The 21,908-nt window shown below is 46.5% G+C and overlaps 1 protein-coding gene and 1 long non-coding RNA gene across 2 annotated transcripts in view; one reads left to right on the top strand and one right to left on the bottom strand.

Moving 5' to 3' along the window:
* Positions 1–14,500, bottom strand: part of MTHFD1L (methylenetetrahydrofolate dehydrogenase (NADP+ dependent) 1-like) — a 173,761-nt gene extending 159,261 nt beyond the window's left edge. Inside the window, exons 1-6 of the mRNA XM_018053357.1 lie at positions 13,319–14,500; positions 8,324–8,408; positions 6,880–6,930; positions 6,732–6,785; positions 3,724–3,848; positions 1,297–1,397 (exon numbers count right to left, since the gene is read on the bottom strand). Of these exons, the coding sequence (XP_017908846.1) occupies positions 1,297–1,397; positions 3,724–3,848; positions 6,732–6,785; positions 6,880–6,930; positions 8,324–8,408; positions 13,319–13,539 (637 nt within the window). The 5' untranslated portion in view covers positions 13,540–14,500. The remainder of the gene's footprint in view (positions 1–1,296; positions 1,398–3,723; positions 3,849–6,731; positions 6,786–6,879; positions 6,931–8,323; positions 8,409–13,318) is intronic.
* LOC108636782 lies at positions 16,083–16,710 on the top strand. Its single transcript, XR_001918583.1, has 2 exons — positions 16,083–16,119; positions 16,591–16,710. It is a non-coding gene; the product is annotated as an uncharacterized LOC108636782 (long non-coding RNA).

Below are 21,908 nucleotides of genomic sequence, written 5' to 3'. Positions count from 1 at the left end.
GTGCTTTCCAAAGGCACCATGCATACCTGTCTGGAGCCTAGACTGGGGACAGCATGCCAGACACGAATGTCCCCTGGAAAGGGCTGTCTCCAAATGGCAACTCACTCCAGTATTCTTGCCTGGAGAATTCTACGGACAGAGGAGCCCAGCGGGCTACAGTCGATGGGGTCACGAAGAGTCAGACACGACTGAGTGACTGACACTTTCACTTCAAGGTCCCTTAGGGCAACCCATGCAGGCAACAGGCTTCATACACTACCCAGGAGCCTGCTGCTTGCAGCCACTGCACACCAGGACTCCCCATCGAAAATAGCATCGTCTGCTTAATTGGCTGCAAAAAAATAGCCTTTTAAAACTTGGCCCTCTGGGCACCAGACTTACCATGACTATAAGCCGTAATTTATTCTTTCTGTGCATATTTTATGGTGGGGTGATACAGAATCATCATCTAATTATTCATATGATGGAAAGACTGTCTATTCGGATTATCTTAGAGATTTGAGGTTAATGACTATTGTCCTAAAGGTGTATCTTGAAATTTAGTCTTCTAACAAAGCTTTGGTATATATTTTAGAATTTTTGTTTACTCATTGCACATTTGGGCATAGGAGAGGGACACTGGTGTCTTTTTTACTCAAGCTAGTGCAAAGAAAAATTAAGTTTATTAAATTTTTATGTATTCAGTTATAAAGTCCTTAAATATAGGAAAGACTCAGTAATAATTTACTTGTTAAATGTGATAACTAAGAAATTATTCATTTCTATATCACTGACATGAAAGGAGAGAAAGATGGAAATTAAATACTGATACTGAAAGTGATACTATTCACTGATAAATCCTAATCTAGGTTTCTATACCCTAAACCATATCTAACAGTCATTTAAACTATATATCTAACAGTCTATATCTAACAGTCATTTAAGCTTTAAATATAAATTGTATCTAGGTCTACACACTGACAGATTTGAGGAGTTGAAACTTGAAACGTCTTTCACGGTGGTTATTTTGAGAGTTTCATGAGAGACACTGAGAAAATGTTTAACACGTAATGTGTTAATGTGTTATTTAATGTTTAACAAGGTTAATCATTTACCTTTACCAATTTCTCTTTAAAATTATAATAGTCTTATTAGAAAATCTTCCATAGTCGTATGTATCTGATGAGAAACAAAAATAGCTGACACTGAATATCACTTCAGTGTTTCAATAAGAATCTTCCAGAAACAAATCTTTACTAAAACTCACGTGAATACCAAAAAACACAGAACAGCAATGTTTCTGAGGGAGCATTATACCTGACTTTTCAAGAAGTTCGATTACAGCTCTGGCCACAGGTGAAATAAAACACTCATGGGCATCTCCTCGGACCAACTTCCCCAGGTTGACATCCGTTAATCTGAATCCAAAAGCAAGGGAACAAGTGAGTTAAAACTTGGCCCAAACTCACTCATCTGTAAAGCACATGTATTAATCCCAAATAACAGCCAAGTCAATATTTGATATAATGAAAAGAAGTTTATTTTGTAAAACAGGTCAAGAAAAAATTAACTATAAAACTCTCTCTGCACTCGTTTGGGCCTCCCTCCCTCCCAGCTCTGCAGTGTGTACCTGCATGACACGTTAACCAGAGCTCCTCAAAGACAAGACTGCCTGCTCAACCGAAAAGATAACTTTTTAAAATTCCGACACTAGCCATGTAACTTCTTAAAAGAACAGCATTGTTTCCCAGCTTTGTAGGGGGTCAGGGTGACTTGGGGTTCATCTGGACTATGGGGCTTCCCTGGTGGCTCAGATGTAAAGAATCAGCCTGCAATGCAGGAGACCTGGGTTCAGTCCTTGGCTCAGGAAGATCCTCTGGAGAAGGGCATGGCAACTCACTCCCGTTTTCTTGCCTGGAGAATTCCAGGGCCAAAGGAGCCTGGAATTCAGGGGTCTCAAAGAGTCAGACACAACTGAACAACTAACACTTTCACTTTCTTCTCATCGGGACTCTGCAACCTTAGTGAACTTTATGTAAAGCATCAGTATGTCATTGTGATGTGTTATCCTTTCTCTCAACAATGTGTATGATTATGTGACTTCTATCCCTGTGACTATCTGACTTCTATCTATATGACTATATGACTATCTCTGACTTCTAACAGAGGAACAGTTCTCAGAGCTTCCTGAGAATCTGTTTGCTGGGTTATAATCCTTGATTTGGCTCAAATAAAATTCTCTTTTATTCCTTTTTTAACTTGATAGTTCACTGAATTTTTGTTGACAGATAGGATATATTAAATAATTAAATAGAAATTAACGAGTGGGCAAGAAAAACAAATATAAAATAAAGAGAGGACAGGAATAGAGGCCATCAGCTTTTTAGAGCGGCCCTTCAGGCAATGCTAATGTGGTCCCTATGGGTGTTCTGATCTTGCTTGGACAGCACGTCTGCAGCTTGAAGCCATGTAGGGCTTCACTGCACAGCTCCAGGAAGCTCATTTCAGTGGCCTATGGAGAAGGGTGGCCCTGGATGTGTACATCACCATGGTCCTGAAGCCAAGCCCACTTTACCCTGAGGGAATTACATCTCCATCAGTATCAAAGTCCAGAATCAATCCTAGAAATCGGGGAGTGACCTCACAAGATCTGGATTCAAGGTCTGACGCCCACTTGATATCGGTACTCATCTCCTGCAGAAATCAAGGGGAAAAAGGAGGAACCATGTCCTTTCAATGCCTTGCGTCCTTTCTTGTCAAATCCAGGACAACATAGTCCCTAACTGTTCAGCTTAAACTGATGGTCTCAATACAGGTTAGCAACAAAATGAGGATACTTGGGAAAGGTTTTATACTCCTCTTTTAATGAAAGGTTGAAAACTACACCTTGATACCTTGAGGTTCTGGAGGTTTCCTAACTAATTAGAGCTTCTTCTCTCTTTGTGGTTTGTCTGCTACAGGATCAGAGATTTTCATGACAACTTTTCTCCCTGTTTGAGTCTACCCTAAGTCCCAACAGAAGGCCAAGATAATGGCAGAATCTGAATGTGTCAATGAGGTGGTGATCCACTCAATCCAGCCCCTACAAGAATAATGTGATAAATTTGCTTACCACCCTGTAATGCTAAGTATGTTCTTTTAGGTCACAGTACATAAATCTCTTGTTTCCATGTCGGAAAATGAGGTTTTCAACTTTTAGGAAACATCGGGAACTTCCATATGCGTGGGTAGTGTTCCTTGTCCCTTGAAGCGTATATCATGACGTGACACAAACCCAAGACCAATATCAAAGCACCTGCTATTCAGTTTTTCCCTTCAAACAAAACCCTGCATTATGAATGTAAGGGCTTGCTTTGTTCTTCTCTACTGGCCTGGAACTGAGGAAGAATACTCTATTGCTGGTGAAGCAGGAGTCTGGGCTTTTTCTCTAGTCTGGTAGAATTATCAAGGATAAGTTATTAGAAGAGGAGAGCTGGCTAAGGACTCTGTAAGTCAGACAGGAACTTCTCAAATGAATATGACTGGTTAATTCCAAAATGGCACACAAGCACTACAAAGGGCAAATGTATTTTCCCAAACATGCACTTTCTTATGCAGAATTTAACAGACCCTCCAACTCCTGAAATATTTAAAATTATTCCTTTCAAGTCTTAATTACTGACATAGTTGAAAGAGCAGAGTTTTCAAAAATTCACTGTAAACAAACTAGCAATGAGTTGATTTTTTTCTTTTATATGTTCTTACCCATCCACATCTTTTTCTGGTTTCAAAGCATTGAGGATTTTGCTGCTAAGCGAGGTCTCAGCGATCTGAAGCGCAAGGCCATGTACTCTGCTGTCTTCATTAATCTTCAGGATCTCATCTATAATCTAAGGGGAAAACTATAGTCAGTTGTGCAAAAATAAGACCCAACGAAAGACATATTATATTAAACATAGATTCATAAAAATGTATGTGTTCTAGTTTCTTTTTGTCCTTGTTGAAGACCTGGTGTAAAGCAGAAAGAAGAAATCTATATCCCCTTCTCACCACGTATTAAAGCTTGGCTGAATTTTTGGTGTCTTTAAGTCTTTCTTATCACTATTCTCTACCAGAACAGGACAAAACAAAAACAAAGCCCAGCAATTAATAAAGACATGAGATGCTACAAATGAGAGCCGTAAAAGACAATTCCCTGTCCACAGTCAGATTTGAGCCCATCTGATGCTTTCTTGCCTACCTGGGAATAAGGCCAGATACAGACCCCCCAAATTCCCATTTTTTGTCCATGAGTAATTTAGCTGAACCGCTTGTCCCCACTGATCCATCAGAAAAAACTGCTTATAAATCGAACTTAGGTAAGCTTCTTTCCTTCCCTCTGGTTCTTAAACTTTGGCCTGTGCTGTGCTGTGCTTAGTTGCTCAGCTATGTCCAGCTGTTTGTGACCCCATGACTGTAGCCTGCTAGGCTCTGTCCATGGAGACTCTCCAGGCAAGAATACTGGAGTAGGTTGCTATGCTCCCCTCCAGGGGATCTTCCCAACACGGGGATTGAACCCAGGTCTCCCACACTGTAGACACATCTTTACCATCTGAGCCACCAGGGAAGCCCAAACTTTGACCTAGCCTCAGTCTGACTGGCAGACGGCACTCTTCTCCCTCCACTCGTGAGAACAGGCTGGCTTCAGGGTAAAACATTCTCTCATCTGCTATCTCATCAAGCCACCCTTTCTTTCATTACACTGGCTTCTTTCAAGCCTTCTCTCCCCCTCCCTATAAAAGACAAGCCTTCTGCCTACCTCTCAAAGGTATGTAGAAGTTATGGGCAGAGTACATTTCCTTAATGTACCTTCCCCACCTTGCAGTAATTCTTTCGCATTATATCACTTCTCACTGAGTCTGGATTTATTTTCTCTCTGATGCTGGCTAGAATGTGGACTCTTGAGAGTCCCTTGGACTGCAAGGAGATCAAACCAGTCAATCCTAAAGGAAATCAATGCTGAATATTCACTGGAAGGACTGATGCTAAAGCTGAAGCTCTAATACTTGAGTCACCTAAGGCAAAGAGCTGACTCACTGGAAAAGACCCTGATGCTGGGAAAGATTGAGGGCAGGAGAAGGGGGGTGATAGAGGATGAGATGGTTAGACAGCATCATTGACTCAATGGACATGAATCTGAGCAAGCTCAGGGAGATAGTGAAGGACAGGGAAGCCTGGTGTGCTGCAGTCCATCGGGTCACCAAAAGTCGGACATGACTGAGCAACTGAACACCACCACAATAGAATGTGGGTGTGATCTGTAGAGCTGAATGGGCCACCCTGGATATGAGGCAGCAAAGCAAGATCCTGGGAACCTGAGTATCTAAGGACTTTGTGATGCTACCACACTAGCCAGGGATTCCCTACTTCTGAATTTTATGCACCTACAAAAGACTTCAGTGCTATTCCTGATAATTTACATTTTTCATCACTGCCATAGCCAGTCTGAAGAAAACCTAGACACAGAAGGGTAAGATACCAGGATGGTCCCTGGTTTAGTGTCTGAGGCCCTATTAATGCAGTGCAGCTTCTCCCAGGCTTGAGATGACACACAGGAGGGTTGGTATCCCTGCAGGTGGAAACACCTATAGCACATACAGTAGCACTGAAAGAACCTATGATGGTTTTTTATCAGCTGCCCCAAAACGCCACTTAAAAGATTCACACAAAGTTAGCCTGGAAAAGCATCTGGAAAATGATCCTGTCCTTTATTTTATTGATGAGGCAACTGTGACCCAGAAGAACCAAAGAGTGGCCTAAGGTCAAACAACTCAGGTCAGGACATCGCAAACCAGAACTAGTCCTCCAGACACTGACAATTTCCATGAGACAATGCTGTTGCAACAGCTGAAGAAGCACCACCAAAGTGACCATGTCATAGTTCATGCTGTCAACAGAAACATATGGTATGTGACAGTCACTTCAGGCGTGTCCAACCCTTTGTGACCCCATGGGGGCCCACCAGGCTCCTCTGTCCATGGGATTCTCCAGGCAAGAATACTGGAGTGGGTTGCCAATTTCTTCTTTAGTAGATCTTCCTGGCCCAGGGATCGAACCCACGTCTCTTAAGTCTCCTGTATTGGCAGGCAGGTTCTTTACCACTAGTGCCCACGAGGGGAGGCCTTACTGAGCAGAAATATATGGTAAGGAGATAAAAAACAAGGTACTGGGGACTTCCCTAATAGTCCAGTGGCTAAGACTCCGAGCTCCCAATGCAGGAAGTCTGGGTTTGATCCCTGGTCAGGGAACTAGATCCCATATGCCACAAATAAGAGTTCGTATGTCACAGCTAAATATCCCAAATGCTGCAACTATGATCGAAGATCTGACGTGCCACATTTGAGGCCTGGTGCAGTCAAATAAATAAACATATTTTTAAAAAAAGGTACTACTATATAGCACAGGGAACTACATTCAATAGCCTGTAATAAACCATAATGGAAAAGAATATGAAAAAGAATATACAAGCATATATGTATAACCGAATCACTTTGCTATACACCAGAAACTAACAAAACATTGTAAATCAACTCTACTTTAAAGAAAAAAGAAAGAAACATGGTAAGGGACAGATCAGAGTATTTACACTAGTGGGAAAAGTGAATTCTTCCCTCCAAAAGTTCAGCCCTGAGAAAAGGCTTGGTCAGTTGCGCCCACAACAAGAGATGCTAAGAGGTCTACTAGCACCGAGGGGGGGGAGCACAAAAGAAGAGTCACGAGCCCTGCCGCCTTACCTCATCTTCCCCGCTCTCCGCAGGAAGGCAGATGTGGGTGATGTTCAGACCAGCCTGCAAAGAGTACACAGGGTGAGTTTGTCACTGAGAGGGGATGAATGTACCACCCAAAAATTAAAATGCATTTTTGAAAATCAAGAATCCTTACCTCCTCAGCCAAATTCTGGTTTACTTCCTGCATCAGGTTATCATCACCTGCCTTGGGAGAAGGGAGACAGGAGACTGTATTAAAGATCAACATAAAAAGATCCTGAATAGGCACAGAACAATCCAAACGCTAATTCTGTGATTATGCATTATCTAACAACAAAGACGATCAAAGGGAAATGCAGAACAAGAATCTTATTGCTCATAAAAGGGAGCTAATGGCTGGTCTTCATTAACATGGCAATTTCTCAGGCTTTCAAGTTATGTTTCTTTTTAAAATAAGAATCCTCACAGTGCATAAATAGCCACAACCAGAATCCACTTCTAAGTGAGGAATGCCAAACAGGGAGATTTAGGTGACTTGCCCTTCAGTGAAAAGCTATCAAGTAAGCTGAATTCCAGGAGGCTAGGCCCTCGGTTCACTTCTCTTCCCACTCTTCTCACCTGCCTATCTTTGCAGGAACAGACTCCAAAGAATGCAAGTGACTTGAGCATAGCTCTCTGGTCTTGAAATCACAGCGCTGATGAGGCAGCTCTTCTGATGCATTAAACACATGCCAAGAACAATAGTGGCAGCTCCACTGTTGGGCTGTGTTAGCTTACAGGCTTGACTCAGCTCATCACTTGCCCACACCTGGCATCACCTGGGTGTGCCAACACAGGTGGCAAACAGTGCCAACCGCAGCTGGCAACCAAGGGTCCGAAGTCAGAAGACAGACGTGGAACTTGAAGTCCTTCTGACATGCCATGGCTTTTGGCCCTTCAGACTCAAGGCAGGCTTTAGAGACTAAGTAGCAAGATCACCAAATACTGTGTCTCAGCAAGCGTCTGTATTCCGTGGAAACAAAGAGGCATGGTTTTCCCCTTTCCCCTCAGATCACATCTGATAAGAATTTATACTTGGCCACAGTATATCCTGCATAATGCAAGTTATGGGAGCATCTACATCCCGACCCCTGGAAGTTATCCACACCAAAAGACGCAAACAGAGCGGTACCTGACCTGTAACCCTGAAGCAGCAAAATGACCAGATAAAGGGGGAAACAACAGCATTTCCAGCTGAGGCTTCTCCTTCCTCCCCTAAGCCCCAGTGGGATGTCTGTGACAAGAAATGCAGGTGGTTGTCTGTGTACAATCTAGATAGAAAGATACCAGGACTTGCCTGGTAGTCCAGTGGTTAAGAGTCTGTCTGCCAATGCAGGGGACGCAAGTTGAATCCCTGGGCTGGAAGATTCCACATGCCGCAGAGCAACTAAGCCCACGGGCCACAGTTACTGATTGAACACATGCATCAAGAGTCCGTGCTCCACAACAAGAGAAGCCACTACAGTGAGAGGCCCACACAACCCAACTAGAGAAGGTCCACGCATGGAAGCGAAGACCCAAAACGGCCAAAAAAAAAAGACACCATAAAATAGCAAGACAGAACCACATTCTCAGCTTACCTGAATAACAGCAAGAACCGGCTTAAAGGTAGGGGTCTTTTCTTGCAATAAACTCAGAACTTCTTTCGAATTCTGAATGATTTCTCTACATTGGCAAAGAGAAACAACACAGTCAGATCTAGGTTTGACAAGAAAGGGTAGGTACCACACATTTTCTTAGAAGGTCTCTTACTATCTAATTAGACAGCAAAAGGTGCTCCTCCGGGTATGCACAGGGTCAGGGGGTGCCCAGGAGAGCAATCATGAACTACTTAACCAGGCATAAAATGCGACAACCTCTTAATTTTCAAAATAAGCAGAGGTAAACGAGCTGGATGCGAATGGTAATTTTCTAGGGGTGAATTTTTCTCTTGCATTTTCTAAGTTTACTGTAGTAAGAAGTTTGGGTTTCTTGGTTCAATAATCCCTTTCTCTACCATAATCCTTCCACTCCAAAAGAGTCTGGGTCCAGGAGGGAAGCAAACTTGGGGGGAAGTGGGGTACTAACACAGGGGATTGTGGAGAAGGTAAGAAGTGATGGGTCAGGATACACTTTAAGCTCTTTTTACAGAGTTTACAGAAGGGATGGGAAGCAAAAGCTGCAGAAACACTGGGGAGGTGCAGGGATCTGATATTGTCCTGAGGCCTCTCACAGAAGGAGCCTCTCACTCCTCTGGGCCCCTCAAGTCTGCACTGGAACCTCCTGAAAAATAGCAGGGGCCACCTTCCCCTTAGCATCCCCCAGGTGTCAGCTTCCAGGGACAGGGGCAGACTGAGATAAACATGGTACAAGGCAGGCTCTCTTTCTGTAGTTTCCTGGGATGAGCCATTTCAGAGACCACTTTTCACCACCATCCACATGAAATGTTCCTTACTTGTACACAATCAAGAAAGTCGGCTCTTTTGGATGAATTTATTTACAGAACAGAAAAAGACCCTCAGACATAGAAAACAATCTTATGGTTACCAAAGGGGAAGAAGGGCAGGGGGAGGGATAAATCGGGAGCCTGGGATTAACAGACTTTTCTATATATGAAATAGACAAAGAACAAGGACCTATAATATAGCACAGGGAAATACATTCAATATCTTGAAATAACTAAGGAATCTGAAAAAAAAGTTAGATCTATACATATATCTGGGCTTCCCTCATGGCTCAGACAGTAAAGAATCTGCCTGCAATGCGGGAGACCTGGGTTTGATCCCTGGGTGGGGAAGATCCCCTTAAGGAGGGCATGGCAACCAACTACAGTATTCTTGCCTGGAGAATCCCCATGGACAGAGGTGCCTGGCAGGCTACGGTCTGTGGAGTTACAAAGAGTCGGACACAACTGAGCACATATATATACCTATATACACACAGACATATATATGTAGCAGAGTCACTGCCGTATAACTGAAATTAACACGACAACACTGTAAATCAATTACGTTTCAATTAAAATTTTTTAATTAAAAATATTTTTTAAAAAAAGTTGGCTCATTTTCCTCTCACAGTAATAAACAAGAGGCTTAGCTGAGGCGGTACCCAAGCTTCAGGGCTTAAGACCACCTTTAAGTTTTACCTCCCATCTCCACCAGAGTCTTGCACACATAACAGTTTTCAAAAATGGCAGGGTGAACTCTCAGCCAGGTCCCATCAGCAGTAAGTGGCCACAGACAAACGGACGGGCAAAATGGCCCAACACAAAACTCCTCCGAGTTTTCAGAGAAGAAACTGACGAACGTAATTGGCGGGCACAGCTCCTATTAGGTGGAAGAGGAAAGAAGGGGCCTCGGAAAATATTTAAAGGTTTCAAAACTTAACCAGATGAGCCTTTCCACTGTCAGCTGAGCCAAAAGAAACGGAATAGATGAGCATACAGCTGTCTATAAACAAGGCAAGTTTTTGTTTGTTTTTAATTACCTGGGATAAAACAACTGGATTCCCAGTGAAATGATTGTATTGTTCTGTTGAACTATATATGAAAATTCACAGATCACCTTATAAATGAGCCAGAATCTTCTTTGCAGCAAGACGTGGCTGAAGACCATGTGCTATATGCAGATTCCACACTTTTCTTATGTTTATGATTATTTTGGCCACACTGCTTGGTGTGCAGGATCTTAGATGGAATCCAGGCACCCTGCACTGGAAACTCTGTCTTAACCACTGGGCCCCTAGGGAAGTCCCTCCCCGCCTTTCTTGACTACGAACTTGGGCCGTATTGGGTCCTCATTTCTGCGTAGTGTGGGAAGGCACTGGAGTGTGGGTCCCAAGTGGTTCTTGGCAATGAGAAGGATCAGCCAGAGAGCCTGGGAAAGAGAAAGGCTTTGTGCCTCAGCCCATCAAGTTGGACTCCCTAAGTCTGGGTGGGGCCTGGAATGTATGGTCTCAAAAAGGAGTGTCTGGGTGGCTCTAAAGCTCTGAGTGGAAATAGCCTTGGACCCAAGCTCAGCCTTTGGTTGACCAGAGTGGACAATTCCCTGAACCGTAACAAACCCCTTTTCTCAATGTAGGGCAGGAGCACTACCAGAACTCTACCTTTGTTCTTATAATTGTAAAATGTTCTTCTGCACCTCTAAGCTACCCTTCAACACTGAAAACATGCCTTCCAAAAGCACTTTCCCCAGAAAACACCTGCAGTTCCTACCATTCCAATAAATGAAGGGCATATGACTCCAGAAGCTCAGATCTGTCACCAACCCTTGACTAAACCCCCCACAACTTGTTACATGTGTAATGTATCATTCTTTGGGGTTACTCATTATTCCTACAGTGCCAAACAAAGCAAAGGAGGCATTATCAGGTTCAATAAGTCTAAAAAGTGGCATAAATGTTTCTAATCAAGATATTTCTTTTTGCCCTGGTGAGAAAAGTTGTCATGTCAACTTCTAGTTGGAAGGAGATTTTTGCCTCCTATACTGTCTTCAGACTCTTACCTTGAAACCAAATTCCCCTAAAACCTCTTATTCAACTTATGATTAACCTATCTAAAATTTTTGTCCAGTTTCCTGTGCCCTGTGACTTTAATTCTGTGCTAAATAAACAATCAACCAGAACCAGATGACTAAAATTGTTATTGGTAATCTCATTAATGTGTTAAAATTGCTATCATAAAAATAAATAAGATTGCTATCATAGATCTCATTAACTATACACTCAGGAGAGGAGCTAACAGACTCCCACTCAAGGACCAGCCAGCCAGAGAAGCATAAACCAAAGACATGCCAAATGCCAAAGCTACAATTAAGAAATGAAATGTCACAGAAACGTCACAGGATTACTAATTTCAGCCTTTCAGTTCTTCCCCTTAAAAAAAAAAAAAGAAAAACAAACAAAAGGCTAACTCAGAGACCAAGCTGGAGTGGATCTGAGGCTTGTCCTGGACTCGCCTGCTTGGTAACCTACAACAAACCTTGTATTTGCCTACATCACAACCCCATGTCCAGGAGATTGGCTTTGCTGCACATTTGGCCAGCGTTCCCAGTTAGGTTTGGTAACAAACCCTTAAGGTGAGCTCATTGCTTAAAACCTAATGACAGGAAGAGATGAAACCTCAACTTTCAGAGAGACAGGGTAAGCTAAACAAAAGGGTCCTTGGAGTCGCAGGCCACCTCAAGAAGTGCTTTGCTGCTGCTGCTAAGTCACTTCAGTCGTGTCAGACTCTGTGCGACCCCATAGACGGCAGCCCACTAGGCTCCCCCGTCCCTGGGATTCTCCAGGCAAGAATACTGGAGTGAGTTGCCATTTCCTTCTTCGATGCATGAAAGTGAAAAGTGAAAGTGAAGTCGTTCAGTCGTGTCCGACTCCTAGCGACCCCATGGACTGCAGCCTACCAGGCTCCTCCGTCCATGGGATTTTCCAGGCAAGAGTACTGGAGTGGAGTGCCATTGCCTTCTCGGAAGAAGTGCTTTGGAAACAGGCATATCCATTCTCAAAAGAAAGGACAGAAGGAAAACAGAAGAGGATGTCTATGGATGGAGGTGAACAGCTTGCTGACTGGAATCCTGGCCCCCAGGAACGTCCGGAGCGCTTTGCTCTACACCGTCTGGGTCCCCAGCGAACAGACTTCTCCAGACAGAAATCTACTTCCCCTTTCTCCCGCCGAAGGGCGAAGAAGAGCGGTTAGGATGTGTGTGAGGGGTCGGGGGCGGGGGGGTAGGGGGTGGATGGAGGGGGACCCGCGAACATCTCCGGGTGGGGACAGCGGAAGGCCTGACCCGGGGCTCCCAGAATTAGCCTCTGGCTCGAGAGATAACTTTGGAAACAAGTTGCTCTGGGGATGCCGTGCCCACGGTGCAGCGACGCCTGGAACCAGACGGCCTCGACTTCGGCCGCCTCCAGTGAGTCAACGGGTGCGCCGGGCCGCAGTCCTCCCAGGCTCCGGAGGCTGCGGTGATGAGCGCGGACTTCAACGGCAGTCACAGTCCACCGCGCCCAGATAGCGTCCAGAAGGCGGAGCCGCTGCGCCGATGGGCGCGGATCGCCGGGCCCTGGCTGCGCCCCCCTACTCCCCCCATCCTAGCCCCGCAACGGTCCAGCCCCCGACCCCGGAATCAACCAGCTGAAGGGCGGAGCAGGTGGAGGAGGCGCCCACCCTCGCCGCACCGCCCCTTTCCTGCCCTGGCCGCGCCCCGCGCAGTTGCATCAGAGCCGGCGGCCGGAGGCGCACGTGGACCGCGGCACGCGGTGTGGGCTACGCAGCACTGGCTGTGGAGGTTCACGCCCTCCGGATCCCCCGCCCCCGGCCCTAGGCCGGCTTGGGGAATCTCCGTTCTCGCGCTTGCCCAGCCCATTCTCCGGATGCCCGCGCTACCCGCCCCCCACCCCCAGCCAAACCCCGACTAGCCGCCATCACCCCGAAAAGTTGGCGCTAAATACTACAGCCCATGCTCAGCGAACCTCCACGGAGGTTCCCGGGGGTCGGCCGAGACTCGAGCGCTGCAGCCGCCCCGCCTCCTGGATTCCTCCTAACCTCCCCCAAACCCCGCCACTGCCAGGAACCTGGGCGGCGGCTAGCGCCGGACACTCACCGGACGATCGAGTCCCGCGCTGGGGGCGCCGGGCTGCTCGGGCCCCGGCTGCTCCCGGCCTGGGTATCCGGCAACCGCTGCTGCCCGAGGAGACCCTCCCCGCTGCCACATCCGCTGCCCCCGCTGCTGCTAGGGCGACAAAGGGATGGGAGGCGGCGCGGCGGGCCGGGGTGCTGCGGGCGCGCGAGCCGGCGCAGGACGAGCGGCAGGAGCGCGCTCATGGCGAGGCGCGAGCGGTGGCGGCTGCGAGAACCGGAGGTCGCGCGGGTCCTCCCGCGACGCGGAGATGCGGCTGCAGATCTCAGAGAGGCAGCGGCTCACGTCTCTGCCGGGGGTGGCTGGGCGGGCCGGTAGCGGGCCAGAGGCTGGAAGGACTTGGCTTGCCTTCCTCTGCGAACGGGGGCCCCTAGGGGGCACTGTGCTCGATGGCCGTGACGTGGGGAAGGCGGGGGCCGGCGGGGCGCGGGGCTGCTGTTCGAGCTGCCTGGACGCCTGGCTTTCTGGCACTTTTGAGTCGCAGGCGAAATTTGATTAGGGATAAAAATCAGAGGAGGGCGGGGCGTGAGGATGGGCCTCTAGCCCTGGCTGGAGACCGTACGTTCTTCCTCCTCCTAGGATGCTGATAACATCCTGCCCGCGGGTGGCAGTTTGCTTCCTAGGAGGGCAGTTGGTTTAGATGCTGATGGTATTTATCAGGCTGGAGACCAGTGAAGGGTGTGTGGGCCTTGGAGTTCGTAAGGTGACTTTGCAGCCTTAGGCAGGTGACAACCTCTGAGAAGTTTAACTGCCTCAAAAATGAGACTGTATTTAAAATCTTATAAACCAGGTAAAAGAGAAATAAAGGGACAAGTTATGGACACTGGTTTTTCCAGCAGCTAAAATCTGTAGGAGATGCTGGAGAGACACAGCATTTAGTCCTAAAAAAAAAGGTTAATGTGTTTTGTTCTGATTTTCAACCTGGAGCAAGTTGGGATCCAGAAAGATCTGTTTGGTCTGCAGGCCTTCAGTGATCATGTCTTAATCTTATACTGCTGTCTATATTTTCTTTATTGCAAGGCTAATTGCCACATCTGACATGTGAGGGGTATACCAATAGCTTTTTGTTTGTTTAGTCGCTAAGTAGTGTCAACTCTGCAACCCTATGGGCTGTAGCACACCAGGCTCCTCTGTCCATGGGATTTTCCACCTAGTATGCTAGAGTGGGTTGCCATTTCCTTCTCCAGGGCATCTTCTGGAACCAGGGATCAAACCCACATTGACGGACAGATTGTTTGTCACTGAGCTACCTGGGAAGCTCACAGCAATAGCTAACATTTCACAAACCAATGAGGTAGGTATTACCACCTTTTAACACAAGCGGAAACAAAATCATAGAAGTTGTGTCTTGTACAAGTATTACCAAATGAAACCTGGGTCCACTCGCAAGGGTGCATTAAAGACAACCTACTGACATCAGGCTGTGATGAAGGAAAAGTGCAAGGGTTTATGCAGGTGCCAAACGAGGAGAACTGGCAGCTAATGGTGCAAAAGATTCAAATTCCCCAGTAGTTTTCAGGGAAAGGTTTTTAAAGATAGGGTGAGGAAGAGGGTTTCAAAATGCATGATCAGCTCATGGACATTCTGATCGATTGGTGGTGAGGTAATTCTGAGTCAATATCATCAACCAACTGGTTCAACTGGTCCTGGGTCTATGTTCTTATGGGCAACATAAATTAACTGCTTTGATCTAGTGGGGGTTTCACTCTCCATAGAACAGCTCAAAGGGTATGTCTCAGAATATTATCTATAGCCTTTGAGGAGGAACAAAAGGTACTTGACTTTGTCTAAGGACTAAACTCTGAATAATTATTTTGGTCTTACTTGGCTGTTTTGCTTTGTTTCTGTACTTTCTCACTTCTCTGATTAAGTTTATTCTTTGGAACTTGGGGAAAGTCTGGGAGGCTAAAGTTTTTCTACAAACAAGAGGCAGGTGGAGGACATAGGGGTGGCGGGGGGTGGTCTGTTCCAGGAATGCACCATAGCATCCTGCTCCGTTACGCAAACATAAACATCAGAAAGGAGACCTGAATGGCCTGTTCAGCTACTGTCCTGATAATCTTGGGCAAGTCTTAAAACCCTCAGAGGCTTATGTGTGTTAGGGACCAAACGACGGTCTCTAGGATCTGAGTCATGTTTCCCAAAAAGAGACAGGATATGCGCTCATCCTGCCTGGCCAATCATGTAACGCCAGCTACTCCTGTAACTGAGACAAAGAACTGCCTGTATATAAGCCGCCATACTCCTTTGTTCAGGGCTCTTGTCGGATTTCCTTGTGTGGGATGAGACTTGAGCCCTAGCGCGCTAGAGATAAACTCCCTTCTTGTTTTTGCATTACTGTGGTGGACTTGCTCTCTCGGTCAGTTCGGAGATACGGGCTCGGAGCATAACATTTGGGGGCTGGTCTGGGATTTCCGTCCCGCCGGGGAGGACAACTCTCCTGGTAGAAGGGAGTAACCTCGTTAGGAGATAAGAGCTCTGAGCACCGGTGCTAACGTTGCAGAAGCCCAGATGAAGTCCGAGGCCCGGTATCGTACTGGGGAGGCATCTGGCTCTAAAGTGCAGAGGCAAGTCAGCGTAAGGCCGGGGCCTGGTTTCGTGCTGGGGAGGCAGCTGGCTCTGGTTACTGGATTAAGTCAGCGTAAGGCCGGGGCCTGGTTTCGTGCTGGGGAGGCAGCTGGCTCTGGTTACTGGGTTAAGTCCAGCGTAAGGCCTGGGCCTAGTTTTGTGCTGGGGAGGCGGCTGGCTGTGTGAACATCCTGCAGGTAAGACTGAGTGCATTGTCGGTGGCCACCTTGCGTTTGTTATCTGTTTGTCTATTCGTGGAGTCTGCGTTGCTCTTTGTGTGCTCTGTTGGCTCCCAGTGTACTTTTCTGTGATCGTGGGACAAACAACTTCTACTCCTTTATCTCTTATGATTAACCACTTCTCTGATTTCAAGTCTAGAGCACAGAATCTATCATTGCTGGTGAAAAAAAGCAAGTTAGTAACTTTTTGTTCTGCCGAGTGGCCTGCTTTTGATGTCAGCTGGCCACAAGAAGGCACCTTCAGCCTGCCTACTATTCAAGCGGTCAGAGAGAAGATGCTCACCCCCTACTCTTCAGGACACCCAGCCAGACCAAACTCCATACATTTTAGTCTGACAGGACCTGGTGAAAAACCCCCTGGCCTGGCTAAAACCTTTTGTTTTTCAGCCCCTTACTTCCCTTCCCTCTTCCCCGCCCTTGCTTCCACAGGTTCCACAGGTTTCATCGGGAGAAGCCAAAAAGAGAACCAAGCCTTCAGCTCCTCCCGAAAAAGGGGGCCCCACCTAGGGAACTCGGAGAAAGGCAAAAAAAAAAAAAAAAAAAGGCCGGCGTAGCAGAAGAAGACCCGGAGGTTCCCTCCTCCACCATTCATACGTTTCTGGTCCCGGCGGGGCCAGCCAGAGAGGGTAGAAAATGGACATATCAGTATTGACCCTTTTCCACTAGTGATTTGTACAATTGGAAAACCCAGACTCCCTCCTTCTCTGAAAAACCGCAGGGTCTTATTGATCTTTTAGAGTCTATCCTGTTTACTCACAATCCCACTTGCTGATGATTGTCAGCAACTGTTACAGGTACTTTTTACTACAGAGGAGCACCAATGGATCCTGTCAAAAGCCCGGAAAAATGTGCCAGGGGTAGATGGGAGGCCCACAATACAGCCTAACCTCATTGAGGAGGGGTTCCCCTTGGTGCGACCCAACTGGGACTTCAAACGCGCTGAAGGTAAGGAGCGTCTCCGAGTGTACCGTCAGACTCTCATGGCTGGCCTTAGAGGGGCCGCCAAAAAGCCAACTAATTTGGCCAAAATAAATCCAGTGAGACAACAGCCAAATGAGAGCCCAGCAGCCTTCCTGGAAAGGATAATGAAAGCTTTTAGACAGTATACCCCTATAGACCCACAGATAAGTCACGAGCGGCAGTTATGTTAGCATTTGTAAATCAAGCAGCCCCCAATATTAAAAAAAAGTTACAAAAGATTGAGAGGTTAAATAAACAATCCTTGCAAGATCTAGTGAGGGTAGCCGAGAGAGTTTTCAATCATAGAGAGACCCCAAAAGAGAGAGAGGACCGCATTAGAAAAAAAAAAAAAATTAGAGCTGAAGAAAACCGTAAAAATCAAAAAGCTGGCCCAGATATTTTTTGCTGGGGTTGAAAACAAAAACAGGTTCCAAAAAGGAAAAAAATTGGACTCAAAAACTGAAGAAAAAATGACAAGGCGTAAGCTTGAAAAAAACCAATGTGCGTTTTGTAAAGAGTTTGGACATTGAAAAGATAAATGCCCCAAGAAAAATCTAAAAGAGGGGCCCAAGAACCCCAAGAACGAGACTCCCTCTCCAGACAGTCATATCCTCTATGCGGGTGTAGATAGCGACTAGGGGGGTCAGGGCTCGAAGCCCCTCCCCGAGTCCTGGGTAACTATAAATGTGGAGGGGAAACCAGTTGGCTTCATGGTGGACACAGGAGCCCAATACTCAGTCTTAAACCAAAAAGATGAACCCATGTCTAAAAAAGTAGCTGGGTGCAGGGAGCAACCGGGACTAAACGATATGGATGGACTACAAAACGGCATGTGAACTTGGGGGCCCACCAGGTAACCCATTCTTTTCTGGTGATACCTGAGTGTCCAGCGCCCTTGTTGGGAAGGGATTTACTGTCTAAAGTAAATGCCCAAATTCATTTCGACCACGGACAAGTGTCGGTTTTAGATGGGACCGGGCATCCTCTTCAGGTCTTGTCTCTGGCATTAAAAGATGAATACAGACTCTACTTGCCAGAGGCCCCAGCGACAATAAGCCCCAAAGTACAACCATGGGTTCAAAGATACCCTCAGGCCTGGGCTGAAACTGCAGAAATGGGACTAGCCAAACAGAGGCCCCCTATCATTGTGGAACTAAAAGCCAGTGCTTCCCTGTGAGGGTACGACAGTATCCCATGAGTCAAGAGGCTCGACAAAAAATTACTCCTCATATACAACGCCTCATAGACGCTGGGGTCCTAAAAAGGTGCTGGTCCCCATGGAACACTCCCCTGTTGCCTGTAAAAAAACCCTGGGGAAACTGATTTTAGACCGGTTCAAGATCTACGAAAAGTCAACAAACGGGTGAATGATATTCATCCTATGGTTCCTAACCCTTATACATTGCTAAGCAACTTGCCTCCAAACTACATTTGGTACACTGTTTTAGATTTAAAAGATGCCTTTTTCAGTTTGCCTCTTGCCCCCGCAAGCCAAGAGATCTTTGCCTTCAAATGGCAGGAAGACGGTGGTCAGACCCCTGTGCAGCTGACATGGACTCGCTTACCACAGGGTTTCAAAAACTCGCTCACGTTATTTAATGAGGCCCTGGACGAAGACCTCCTTGAGTATCGGGTTGAACACCCTACCATTGTTTTATTACAATATGTTGATGACCTTATGCTGGCAGCGGCTATAGAAAAAGAGTGCCAAGAGGCAACAGGTGACCTCCAAACCTTGGGGACTTTAAGTTACAAGGCCAGTGCCAAAAAGGCCCAGATTGCCAAGCAAGAGGTTACATACCTCAGTTATAAGATAAAACAGGGCCAGAGGTGGCTAACACAGGCTATGAAAAAAACCATCCTCCAGATCCCTGAGCCGACTAACCCTAGACAAGTGAAAAAATTTCTGGGAACGGTGGGATATTGCCGGTTATGGATCTTGGGGTTTGCAGAAAAGGCCAGGCCCCTATATGAGGGGACCAAAAAAAAAAAAAACAAGGACTGAAAATGGACTGAGCCAATAAAAGAGGCCTTCCAAGAGCTCAGGCGAGCCTTGCTAAAAGCTCCTGCCCTTGCCCTCCCTGATCCATCTAAGCCTTTCCAATTATTTGTAGATGAAAAGCGGGGGATAAAAAAAGGGGTGCTAACACAGAGATGGGGACCATGGAAGCGACCTGTAGCTTACCTTTCCAAGAGACTGGACCCAGTGGCAGCCGGATGGCCACCTTGCCTCCGTATCATCGCGGCCACTGCGCTCTTAGTCCATGATGCTGATAAACTGACTTATGGACAGAGACTCTTGGTCTACACTCCTCATGCCATAGAGAGAGTTTTAAAGCAACCCCCAGGTAAATGGATTTCTAATGCCCGCTTGACGCACTACCAGGCCTTGCTACTTGACACCCCACGGATTCATTTCCAAACGCCCTGCACTCTAAATCCGGCCACCCTTTTGCCCAATCCGGGAAAAAATAGCCCCCTCCATGATTGTGATGAGATACTGGCCGGGGTAACAGCAATGCAAAAGGACTTAACCGATACTCCACTGGATAACAGTGAGCTAAAATGGTTCACAGACGGCAGCAGTTATGTAAAAGATGGACAGAGACGGGTGGGAGCCGCAATAGTAGATGACTCTGGACAGACGATATGGGCAGAGGCCCTTCCCCCGGATACCTCAGCACAAAAGGCAGAGTTAATTGCCCTGATTCAAGCATTAGAGAGAGCCAAAGGAAAAAAAATAACTATTTTCACTGACAGTTGCTATGCTTTTGGCACGGTACACATCCAGGGCCCAATATATCGGAAACGGGGGTTTTTGACAGCTAAAAAAAAAAAAAATTAAAAACTTGCCTAAAATCCGTAGACTTTTAGAGGCTGTACAGATGCCTCGGGCTGTGTCAATAGTACACGTACCTGGACATCAGAAGGGTGACAGCCCCACGGCACGAGGGAATCATGCCGCAGACCTGGCAGCTCGAAAAGTAGCTGATGAAGATTTCATCACCCCTGTGTTGGCGATCGGACTTCCACCTCCAGGTATGGGAACTCTGCCCCCAACCCCTGAGTGTTCATCCACAGACTTTGCTTGGATCCAAAAACACACCAACCTTCAAAAAGATAAAGATAGATGGTACCGAGACTCAGACGGCTACTTGATACTCCCTGCTCAGTTGGGACGACAACTATGTGAGCATTTGCACTTGTCTACTCATCTGAAAAAAAAAAAAAGACTCTGATGCTCTTTCAGACTGCGCGCCTGCGATTTCGCCAGCACCAGACAACTGTAAAGAACATAGTGCATGCTTGTAAGGCGTGTCAACAGATGAAGCCAGAAAAAAGACAACATGCAGGACTGAGGTATCGGGGAGAAGGACCAGGGCAACACTGGGAAATAGATTTCACCGAGGTAAGGCCAGGCAAGTATGGTTACCGGTACTTGTTAGTGTTGGTAGATACCTTCTCAGGGTGGGTGGAGGCTTTTCCTACAAAGAGAAAAACCGCGATGATAGTGGCAAAAAAGATTAAAAAAATTTATATATATAGTTCCCAGGTTTGGCCTGCCAGTGACCATCGGCTCTGATAATAGACCTGCTTTTGTGAGTCAAATAGTTCAGAGCCTTGCCCTAACCCTGGGGACTAAATAAAAGTTACATTGTAAATACAGTCCACAGAGCTCAGGGCAAGTAAAAAAAAATTAATCAGACTCTAAAAAACTTTAACTAAATTGGCTATAGAGACTGGCGGAGACTGGGTGACCCTCCTTCCCTTCGCCCTCTTCTGTGCGCGTAATACTCCTTATCAACTTAATCTGACCCCATTTAAAATTCTGTATGGGAGACCTCCCCCTGTATGTCCAATATTTAAAAAAAAAAAAACTACCGCCTCCCACGTTGCGACAATTCCAAGAGGCCTTGATGGCCTTAAGCAAGGTGCACTCTCGTGTCTAAAAACTGCTCCAGAAAATACATGTGGGTCAAAATAAGGGAACTATTCCCTCACATGACATTGGCCCAGGAGATTGGGTATGGGTCAAAAGGCACCAAACCAAGGCACTAGAACCCAAATAAAAGGGTCCTTATGTTGTTCTTCTTACCACCCCAACTGCCCTAAAGGTCGACAGTATTGGGCCATGGGTGCATTGCAACCACGTACGGCCAGCTGCTTCAGCAGAGCAGAAAGACGCTAAAAAAAATGGAAAGCATCTCTGCACCCATCCAACCCCCTGAGGCTAAAGCTTCAAAGGCGCCAACAGGACCAGGACAGCTCGGCTGGGCCGTCTTGTGGATGACCCAGTTACTCTGCTCCGGAGCTGCCAGCGTGAACCCGCATCAACCCGTCAAAATCACCTGAAAGCTGCAAAATAGACTAACATGTGAGATGCTTAACTCCACCACCGCAATACATCCACCAAATACTTGGTGGCCAGGCTTATACTTTGACCTTAAGCCGGTGGTAAATGTACCCTGGAAGAGGGGCAAGCTCCCAAATCATGCATTCTGGGCATGTCCAGGTGCACCCAGGCATAACTAAAAGATCTGTGGGGAGATACAAAAAAGACTCTGTGCTGCCCTAAAAAAGAGTGTTGTTTTTATGCTGATCACACAAAAATAGTTTAAAAAATCTATGGCCAAAGTAAGAGAGGGACTAGCCCAACATAAACGAAAACGTGAGGCTCAACAAAAATGGTTTGAGTCTTGGTTTCAACAATCCCCTTGGTTGACCACCCTAATCTCCACCTTGCTGGGACCCCTGCTAATACTTCTGATGCTTACCTTTGGCCCATG

The sequence above is a fragment of the Capra hircus genome, chromosome 9 (genome assembly GCF_001704415.2).
Source record: "Capra hircus breed San Clemente chromosome 9, ASM170441v1, whole genome shotgun sequence".
NCBI classification, from domain to species: Eukaryota; Metazoa; Chordata; class Mammalia; order Artiodactyla; family Bovidae; genus Capra; species Capra hircus.
The sequence above is the reverse complement of the archived record's forward strand: the minus strand, read 5'-3'. Positions and strand labels throughout refer to the sequence as shown.